Below are 11,238 nucleotides of genomic sequence, written 5' to 3'. Positions count from 1 at the left end.
TGGATGGATGGACTATCATACTGTGTTCAAGTATGTGCAGTATTCAAAAATAGTAGTTGCATTATTTCGTTTTTTCAATTCAAAATCTGAGAAATAGAGCCACCATGACCCAAAGCACATTGGTCAATTGGCAATTTCACAGGTTGTGACAGCCAGCACATTCTCTGAATTGTTCATGTTTACAGCTTCCCTCTTACCTTTTAATTTTCAGCCTCGACTCCTTTCGAGTTCAGGCATTGGATAAATTGCCCCAAAGTCACAGGAGAAAGAATACGGTAATAGCAAGACAAATTTTATGTATAACAGGAAGAAAGCAGCTGGCGGTCCTCTATAGAGTTGCAACAGGTGTATTCAATCAGATCATAACAGTACAACAGGATGTGGGAGAAGGGAAATCAGACTATTGTTCTCTGTTTTAGCATGAACAAAAGAAAAAATGATTGCTTATATGTAAGTATTTGTGTGTGTGTGTGTGTGTGTGTGTGTGTATATCTCGTGTGTGCATGTGTATGTGTGTGTGTGTGTGTGTACAATATTACATGGTCCTATCATTGATTGCAGACAGCGATAAAGTCATTCTGGCAGTGTTGCACTGAAAGTGAGTTCATAGCACACACACACACACACACACACACACACACACACACACACACACACACACACACACACACACACACACACACACACACACACACACACAGAACTAGTGATGATTGCCCCTCATGTGGAAAGAGTACAATCCTTTTTCAGCCTTTTAGACTCGGACAAAACTAAAGTGTTTTCAAATCACATATCGGCCCCAATATCAATAAATCTTTCCGTTCGTCTTCCTTCGTGTGTGCAGTTGTATCTTTTTCTTCAACTCTGACTGAACTTTATCTTTATCCACTGAAGTCCTTAATTTATGGTTTCATGGGTCAGGAAAGACAGACGAATACAAAAAATACACACCATATACACATGTACGCGGACTCGTTTGACTCAGTATTTCCTAATAAATGCAGTACTTTTTTATTCGCTATAGCTTGTTTTCATTTATTGAACCCTATTATTAAATGAAACTGAAGGTACATCTCTGAAAGTACTTCACAATTTTAAACGAACATTTATTTCCCTATTTGTTTTTTTTTCTTTTTTATAAATTGCCTCCTGCAATCTACTTAATGTCATCAAATCTGGTGTAGGTTGTCATGCAGCTTTGGTAGCTTGTGTGAGTGTTGGCATGATGCGTGTGGACTGGATGCTGTAAGATCACCGACACATGCTGATGATATCTGATGCACCAGTCGAACAACGTGATTGACTCAATAGCGTTATTCACTTTCAAATCGGTGTGTGATGTTTTGTCCATTCTCGCTTGCTTCCCTTCAAAACACCATCTCACATCTGTCAAAACTCGCGACATCTCGTCTTCCTCACACGTGCTAATCACGCCTGTCCTCCTTCCCCCTCTCTCGCCATCCCACCTCTTCTCTCGTTTGCAGGGAAAAACAGTGTCTGCAGTCTCGCTGAACACAGTGTGGGGCACAGGTTGTTGTCTGAGCTGACTTTTCAGCGTCGCTGTCTTCTGACCGGCACGTGGGAACATAAACCACGTGACTTTCCACCTCGACCATCTAACATGTGTCCTCAGGAGGCCCAACGGGTACCCAGCGTGGTAAAACCACAAAAAGACAAGCTCTAATTAAAAACCCCATCTGGCAAATATCCAAGGAGATTCAGCTGAAAAGCCATCATAAGTGATTTTGGTATTGCATTCTTTCCCCCTCCCCCCCTTGGATTTTCCCCCATTTGGCCAATTACCTCACTCTTCTGAGCCGTCCCGGTCACTGATCCACCCCCTCCGCCGATCCGGGGAGGGCTGCAGACTACCACATGCCTCCTTCGATACACGTGGAGTTGCCAGCCGCTTCTTTTCACCTGGCAGTGAGGAGTTTCACCAGGGGGACGTAGCGCGTGGGAAGATCACGCTATTCCCGCCAGTTCCCCCTCCCCTTCCAAACAGGCTCCCTGACCGACCAGAGGAGGCGCTAGTGCAGCGACCAGGACACATACCCACATCCGGCTTCCGACCCGCAGACACAGCCAATTGTGTCTGTAGGGACGCCCGACAAAGCCTGAAGTAACACAGGGGTTCAAACCGGTGATCCCCATGTTGGTAGGCAACGGAATAGACCACAATGCCCCCCAGACGCCCCCCTGGTATTGCGCTTTTTCTGAGGAAAGTTAACTGTGACAACAGCAACTTGCAACATGCATAACTAGTTCTCAGAAATCTGCACAAGTCTTATTTAATTTCATCCAGAACTGACTCCTTACCCCTTCCTCTCTGTCCCTCCTGGGAAACTCAATCTCTGAGGAGTCAAGAGTTCCCCTCTCTTTAATAGCAGCTAAACACATCAACACTTGCCCCCCCCCAAGCTGTTTGGAACAAAATAAGAGATAGAGCTCTAATGAAAAGAGGTTTAATATGAAGAGCCAGGCAGAGGTGGCCCAGAGGCTCGCTGCTGTTTAATTCAATGGGATGCTCCCGGTGCCTCATGACCGGCCCATTTTAATTGTACTTTTCTCTCTCATTTACAAAAAAAAAAGAAAAAAAAAGGCATGCAGCATTCAATGTCCATCTCGTGCACACAGAAGGACATTATATTATGATTGTGTTGGTGAGGCCTGTGAGTTTTGTTATAAAGAATCGTCAGCATGAATGTGAGCATGTTGCTGAGTGCACACGTACCCTCTCACACAAAAAAAATACACATATTTGCACAGCTCTTCAAAAATATATCTGTGCAAGCCCATATTAACAAATTTATTCTCTCTGAAACGGACAAATACAATGATGCAACAGTAAACTGGCTTGCATAGTGCCCTTCACATATGGTTATGTACATAAATACAATTATACTTTTATGTTAAAATATGCAATTATTCTCACTCACAGAGACATATGCATATGCACACATAATCCATATATGTCAATAAGACGCGTGCACACACACACACAAACACACACACACACACACACACACACACACACACACACACACACACACACACACACCCTCAGTCATATTCACATATACAAACACACAGCTGAGTGACCTTTATCCTGTGAGTAATGAGTTGGATAGGGCAGAGGCATTTGGCTACTGAGAAACCCAGAGCTGCTATAGGAATGTAATGAATGTAAATATATGTATGTAAATGGAATTGGACACACTCTCTCTCTCTCTCTCCTTCTCTCTCCAGTACACACACACACACACACACACACACACACACACACACACACACACACATATATATATACACACACACACATGCACGCACAAACACAGACACTACACACACACATACACACACACACTCACTATTAATGTGAGGTGAAGATTATTGGTACATGGTAGAGGAGAAAACACAGAGAAAGTAAAAAATGGAGTAACAGTAAGAGAAGGAAAGGGCCATTGAAAGAAAGAAAGAAAGAAAGAAAGAAAGAAAGAAAGAAAGAAAGAAAGAAAGAAAGAAAGAAAGAAAGAAAGAAAGAAAGAAAGAAAGAAAGAAAGAAAGAAAGAAAGAAAGAAAGAAAGAAAGAAAGAAAGAAAGAAAGACAAATCAGGAAACAGAAGAAAAAGGGAAAGAACATTGAATAAGGGATAAAGGAGAAAATGAATCTAGGTCATCTAGGTCATCTGCCCAGTCCTGATCAGCCCTGACCAGACCCCTGCTGTTCTATCATTCATTCTGTATCATGGCCTCAGTCACTAGTGTTGTGACTGAACTGATGTGGTGGTATCCAAGATGCATCTACCAGCCTCACACCTGTACAAACATCATAACCATCATCACTGCTGTAACATTTACACATCTTCATCCTTCGCTAACCCTAAAACGCCACATTATCATCACCATCATCATTATTTTAACTAGAAATAATAGAGCATCATTATTAACATCATTATTGCCACCAGCATCATCACCATCATCACCACCAAGTTCGCTTCATCATCATCACGACCACTTGCTATTTTCCCAGGCCAGTTTCTGAGCACATACATGTCACAGACGGAGTCTGAAATTACCTGGGTCCTAGCACTACGACGAAGACAAAGATTTCAACAACAAGTACACGCTGAGCAGCAAAGGTCAGAGTCCAGCTTACCTTGGCCATCTGTGCCTGGACTCCACTTGCTTTGAGTGAGGCCACGGCCTTCTGGGCCGCCGCAGGGCTGTCAAAGTCCACGAAGCCATAGCCTGGGCAGACACACAGCGAGACGACACAGTGAAGGAGATGATAGAAAGAAGGAAAAAAAAAAGAGAAAGTTGAGGGTTAAAAGCTGTCATTTTCTTATGTCCTACTCACACACATATCCACAGAAATGTCATAGCACAGAGTTGGCTGTCATCCAGCACCTTTAAAGCTCTTGGACACTTTGCACCTTGCTCAAGGGCAGTTTAGTCATGATGACAGGTGATGTAATACGAATAAAGCCCTCATCTATCAATGTACAGGTGAAAGACAACCCACCCCCCACTGGTGCTGAGGGTTCATCCAACAAGTTGTTCACATATTAATCAGCTTCAATGAATCTTTGCAAATATGTATATCAACATAGATACAAGAAAAAAAGTTTTAATACGGTTTCGGGGAAAAAAACGCTATATATACATCTATCTATCTATCTATCTATCTATCTATCTATCTATCTATCTATCTATCTATCTATCTATCTATCTATCTATCTATCTATCTATCTATCTATCTATCTATCTATCTATCTATCTATCTATCTATCTATCTATCTATCTATCTATCTATCTATCTATCTATCTATATATATATATAAAATCAGCTGTGATTGCTCATGGCATGAAACAGGCTTGTACTGTCCATTAAAGAATTACTTGAATCAATAGATTATTTTGCTCCTCTTTTGTTGAGCACTTTCCCTACCATTGAGTGTTTCTTTTAAAGAAGTTTATATATATATATATATATATATATATTGAGCACTTTCCCTACCATTGAGTGTTTCTTTTAATAAAGTTACACTTTTTGCTTGCTTTAGGTTGTCCGTCGTGTCCGATGATGACAATCCTGCCTCTGTCACTTGTGAGTCTTCTTATGGCTGTAAAGCCCAATCCGCGATCCACAATGTCTGCCACAGACAGAACAGGTGAAATCACTGACTGGGGGTGTAGGTGTGGTACTGGCTTCATGTCTCTTCAGACGTCTTCTGGTCCGTCGATCACCGCGGTCCTTCTCGAGGTTTTGCACCCCTTGTTGACAGAGCTGCCGCCAGATGGAGCGTTGGGCGGCAGTGTCTTCCAGCTGGCTCGGGTTCAGGCCGCACTTCTTTATGATGGTCTTCAGCTGGTCTTTGTACCGTTTTTTCTGGCCCCCTGCCAAGCGGCGGCCAAGATGTAGCTGGCCATACAGCACTTTACGCAGTAAGCACTCCTTTGGCATCCTGATGACGTGACCGAGCCATCGAAGTTGGTACTGGGTGACGGTAGCCTCCATGCTGATGCAGTTGGTCTTGCGGAGTATTTCAGTATGGGGCACTCGGTCACGCCAGGTTATCCTCAGGATGCATTGTAGGCATCTGATGTGGAAGGCCTCAAGCATCCTGAGGTGGTGGCTGTACAGGGTCCTCGCCTCACAGCTGTAGAGGAGAGTCGTGATGACAACTGCCAAGTAGACAGATATTTTGGTGTGGAGGTTGAGGTCTTTGTTTTGAAAGACCCTTCTCCTAAGTCTGCCAAAAGAGGATGACGCTTGTTTAATCCGGTTTTGCATCTCCCTGTCGATGCTGCAGTCGTCAGAGAGAAAGCTGCCCAGGTATTTGAAGGATTCCACTGTTGCAAGTGGTTTGTCGGAGATGTTGAAGGTTGGTGAATGAGATGGAGGAGTAGATGCCCACTGGCATATTACTTCAGTCTTTGTCACATTTATAGAGAGCCCCAGCCTACCATACGCCCTTGTAGCAGCTGCAAGGGTAGCTTGTAGTGCCTCGGGTGTGTGGGCCACAACTGCACAGCCATCTGCGTACTGTAACTCAATGATGTGCTCCGATGTCATTTTTGTGACCGCTTGGAGCCTACGGATGTTAAATAGGTTTCCATCTAGTCTGAAGTCCACAGTAACCCCACTGTCCTTCCTGATTTCCTTGTGGAGCAGCAATGTCACACACAGGAGGAAGATGTTAAAAAGAACTGGAACAAGGATGCACCCCTGACGTACCCCGGTGCACACCCTGAAGGGCTCAGATTCCTGGCCTCCAATGGTCACACGTGCCATCATCCCCACGTGAAATCTTTGAAGGATGTTGACAAACTTTCGTGGACAGCCAAACTTCAGGAGGATGTTCCATAGGATGTCCCTGTTGACTGTGTCGAAAGCCTTTGACAGGTCGATGAAGGCTATGAAGAGGTTCTGATGTTGCTCCCTGCACTTCTCTTGGAGTTGCCGTGCTGTGAACACCATGTCCACAGTACTCCTATTCCTCCTAAACCCACACTGTGACTCAGGCAACAGCTCCTCTGAGATGTGTTTTACCAGCCTGTGTAACATGAGTTTGGCCAGGACTTTTCCAGCAACAGCCAGTAGTGAAATGCCACGGCTGTTGCCACAGAGGGACTTGTCTCCTTTGCCTTTATATATGGAGATGATGTTAGCATCCCTCCACTGCTGAGGGACAGTTTCGTTCTTCCATACGTGTAGATGAACAGGAAAAGTGCACGGGTGCAGAGGTAGCCTCCCTGTTTAAAAATCTCTGCAGGGATACTGTCAGGGCCAGGGGTCTTGTTATTTTTCAGCGACCTAACTGCACAATGAACCTCTTCAAAGGTTGGTGGAAGGTCAAGGTCTTGGATGGTGGGGCGGACAGGTAGTTCATCCAAGATCGAGGGATCTGTTGGGGAGGGCTGGTTCAAAAGAGTCTCAAAATGTTCTGCCCATCTTTTTGTGATGAATTTCTGGTCTTTTATGAGGGTGGTACCATCATCAGACTTCAGGGGGGAGACAGAGCAGTTTCTTGGGCCGTAGATGGTTTTCACTGCATCATAAAAGTTGTGCATATCATTTCTATCGGCATGGGATTGTATTTCATTTGCCTTCGATATCCACCACTCATTCTGCAGGGCACGCAATTTTGACTGCACCTCTCTCCTGGATGCTTGCCATTGTTGCCGGAGTGTAGCTGATGTGGGATTGTTGAGGACAGCACTGTGTGCTTTATGCATGCCTTTGAGTATGGAAGTTATTGTGCCTGTGTTGTCATTGAACCAGTCCTGGTGTTTTCTGCTCTTGTAACCGATGGATTGGGATGCTGCCTTGTAGAGTCTGGAGCTCACGGAAGACCATTTCCTGTCAATGGAATCATCCGTGCTCAAGAGAAGCTCAATGTCTTCCAGGTTTTCAGCCAGAGAGAGGCGGAGATTGTTCTGGACCTCAGCCTTTTCTAGCCGGGTACAGTCAAGCCTCTTCTTTCCTGACCTTTGGAGACGAACAGCAGGGCGTACCTCCACCTGGAGCCTGGTCATGATGAGCCAGTGATCTGTCCAGCACTCAGCACCTCTCATTGCACGAGTGAGTAAGACGTCTTTTGTATCAGCACGTCTCACAATGATGTAGTCCAATAGGTGCCAATGTTTGGAGCGTGGGTGCATCCAGGATGTTTTGTGCTTGTTTTTTAATTGGAAGAGGGTGTTTGTGATGGTCAAGCCATGCTCAGCACAGAGGCTTAGGAGGCGCAGTCCATTTGCATTGACTTTCCCAATGCCATGCCCACCAATGACACCACTCCACACCTTGTTGTCTTTCCCCACTCTGGCATTGAAATCGCCCAGCAAAAAGATCTTGTCCTCCTTGGGTATATGACGGAGAGCCTCATCTAGTGACTGGTAGAAGCGGTCCTTTACGTCATCCTCTGATGGCAGTGTTGGTGCATAGGCACCTAGGAGGGTGGCATAACGTTTCTTGGCCAGAGGGATCCTGAGCGACATGAGTCTTTCACTTATGCCAATCGGTGTTTCAGTGAGTCTTGGTAGGAGGCTGTTTTTTATTGCAAATCCCACACCATGCTGATGTTGTCCTCCTGCAGGGTATCCCTTCCAGAAGAAGGTGTAGGTGTCCTCCTTCAGGGAGCCTTCATCCAGGAACCTGGTTTCACTGAGTGCAGCAATGTCAATATTGTAGCGATTGAGTTCCGTTGCAATTAGTGCAGTCCTTCGCTGAGGTCTTTCGGCATTAACGTCCAGCAGAGTTCTTATGTTCCATGTTGCCAGTTTAAAGGGAATTATTTTCTTTTTTTTATTTCGACCGCAGAGTGGAATGTCCCGATAGGTGCGGTAGCCTATCCAGGATGTTTTGAGTGGGCAATGTTTAGGCCACCTTTTCTAGGCCCCTCCCCAGTTGGGGTGAGCAGTGTGGCTCCTAAATAGGGCTGCTCAGACACACAGGGGTCTGCCGAGAGCAGCTGCCACTCAAGCCCAGCTGCTGGCGACCATGAATAGCCCTGTGCCGCTGGCGTGCAGGGGTCTGATTAGGAGCTTCCAGTGCATTCATACCTGCTCCCGTCACCAGACACCCCATCGCCGCCAGACTTTGATCCATATTCCGGTTGCTGGTCTCACCGAGGCAGAGGTGGATACCTGCGCAAAGAGATTATTTACAGTGCCGCTGGGGGTGCGCATGTCCCAGCAGCACTTCTTCACTGTGAGAGGGTGGGATCTGGTGGCAAGGAGGGCCCAAGACGACCAGCACTCTTCCACAGCTGCAGGAGGCTGCCGGAGCTCCAGTCTGTCAGAGGACCGCCTATCGTGCGCCGCCATGCACATTGCTTTTCTCTCAGGGTGTGCTCCCCTAGCCTTTGTCGTCCTACACTTACCCACAAGGCAGTGGGACAGTGGTTGGTCAATGCCAGGGCGTATCCACTTCACATGGGCCTGCGCATTAGACCTCTGGGGACCACTGTAGCTCCGAGATCCCCTACAGTTTAGCCAGGGACCGCAAGGTACCCAGTTACCGTGTGTGGCCACGAGGAGGCACTGCAGGAGTCTTGGCGGTAGAGAGGCTATGTACCGGCAGGGGAGACTTACGCACTCGGCTCCTCTTTTCACCCCCACAAAGAGGGCTAGCCGGCGGCAGTAGCTGAGAGCAGAGAGTAGCAAGCAGAAGCAGCATGCAGCATGCACTAACTACAAGTACTACTACCCCAGTATTACTGCACTGACGCATCACACACGCCCTGTGCATCACACACACACGATAAAGTTACACACACACACACACACACACACACACACACACACACACACACACACACACACACACACACACATATATGCTACAATGCTGATGCATGCAAAAAAAAATAAAGTGCTCTGACATGAATAAAGCACGGTGTCACTGACAAAATATTTATCCATCGATTCTTCTGAAGTGTGCAAATGCATGAAATGTTTAAAATCCCTGCCTATTGTCTGCTCCCCAGATGAGCTCAAATGAGCTCAATAGATTTGTAGTCAAGTCAACTATACCACATGCAGAGGTTGAGGCTTTTTTATATGTTTCAATGCAAAGCATCTACAGGACTGGGTTCATATCACTAACCCTTTCTGATCTTGCACCCCCCCACACACCTAGAATATATTGAATATACTCACTATGCATGTTATACTGTGTTATATAGCCTTTTGGCGTTACATCCAATAGATCAGCAGAAATTCCACATTTACTATAATTTGATGAATAAAGTCTTCATTCAAAGTTTTTTCTAGGGATAAAAACAAAGTAGAGCTAAGGCCCAATCAGTTTGACTGTGACAGGATCTGCATAACATTAACTGTGTGTGTGTGTGTGTGTGTGTGTGTGTGTGTGTGTGTGTGTGTGTGTGTGTGTGTGTGTGTGTGTGTGTGTGTGTGTGTGTGTGTGTGTGTGTGTGTGTGTGCGTGTGCGTGTGCGCATGCGAATGTGCATGTTCGGATTTTTCCATGAATTTGTTGACCCTCTGGTGTTCTAGACTCGAGCCAACAGGAAGTGTTGAAGGACAAAAGGTCCAAGTTGAAGAATGCACACATCATTCCCCACTTTCGGAACTGCGCCCTGTGTAACTGGGAAGGATGGGTGGGGCTGGAGTAAAATGTCAAATATAGAGAGGAAGTAAGAAAAAGAGAGAGAGAGAGAGAGAGAGAGAGAGAGAGAGAGAGAGAGAGAGAGAGAGAGAGAGAGAGAGAGAGAGAGAGAGAGAGAGAGAGAGAGAGGCAAGAGACACAAAAGAGTGCAGAAGGAGAAGTTGTGAGAGAGATTGTGAATGTGTTTTTAGATGCGAGCGGGGAAAAGAGAGAGAGAGACACATATAGAGCCAGAGAGAGGTCTGGAAAGCACCGCAGCTTTGAAATTCCAGCTGTAGTTTTGAGTGGAAAGGGTGTTAACACAATTTAACAATCCACATTTCAAGAGCCATCCTAATTACAATCCTGAATGTAAATATGTTTGGAATTATTACACCTCTCCCTCTCTCTCCCGCCCTCTTTCTCTTTCTCTTCATCTCGGTCTCTTGCCATCGCTCTCCGTGTCCAACATCTGTTCTTTTCTCTGTCTTTTTCCCGAGATTTGGATGCACACTATGTTCTGCTCATAAGCGCAGGATTTTTCATTGTTCAAAGGCTGCGAGGCTGCTCTCGCAGTGAGATCAGTCCTGCACACACAAATATTTATGCTCTGGCTAATGAGAAGCCCATCACTTAGCCAAAGAGAAATCACGCAAAAGCACACACTGGCACCCCCCTAACTGCAGCATTCACACTTAACGTACACATACCAGCAATTCTGAAACCATACAAACAGAGACACACACACGCATATGCACATCAGATCTGATTTTCCTTTACGTTTCTCCATATTCATCTAATTAGGAGCATGCTAAATCTGCTAAGCTGTTTGATTTCAGAATGCAATGCTTCATGAATATCCAGTACGCTTCAGTAGCTTGACAAGGAGCTTTAGATTTGCTCACAATTTTTTTTTTTGCATTACAAGGCTGTTCTATCGCAATACCTCATCACGTTGGCCCACATTTCCTCTAATCCATATTTGGCCGACCATGGCCTGTTAATTTAATTGCATGGAAAATCCTCCCAAAACAGAAAAAAAAATGTCTAACTGACCCAGCCATACAGCCCTCCACCTTCGGGGACAGCTTTCCAAGTCCCCCCAAAAATACACACTGGAGAGGT

The 11,238-nt window shown here is 45.6% G+C and overlaps 1 protein-coding gene across 1 annotated transcript in view; it reads right to left on the bottom strand.

Annotated features, from left to right (window-relative positions):
• rbms3 (RNA binding motif, single stranded interacting protein) overlaps window positions 1-11,238 on the bottom strand; it is a 190,410-nt gene that overhangs the window by 92,062 nt on the left and 87,110 nt on the right. Inside the window, 1 exon segment of the mRNA XM_056285968.1 lies at window positions 4,160-4,251. Within this exon segment, the coding sequence (XP_056141943.1) occupies window positions 4,160-4,251 (92 nt within the window).

This window comes from Lampris incognitus, chromosome 9 (genome assembly GCF_029633865.1).
Source record: "Lampris incognitus isolate fLamInc1 chromosome 9, fLamInc1.hap2, whole genome shotgun sequence".
NCBI lineage: Eukaryota > Metazoa > Chordata > Actinopteri > Lampriformes > Lampridae > Lampris > Lampris incognitus.
The sequence above is the reverse complement of the archived record's forward strand: the minus strand, read 5'-3'. Positions and strand labels throughout refer to the sequence as shown.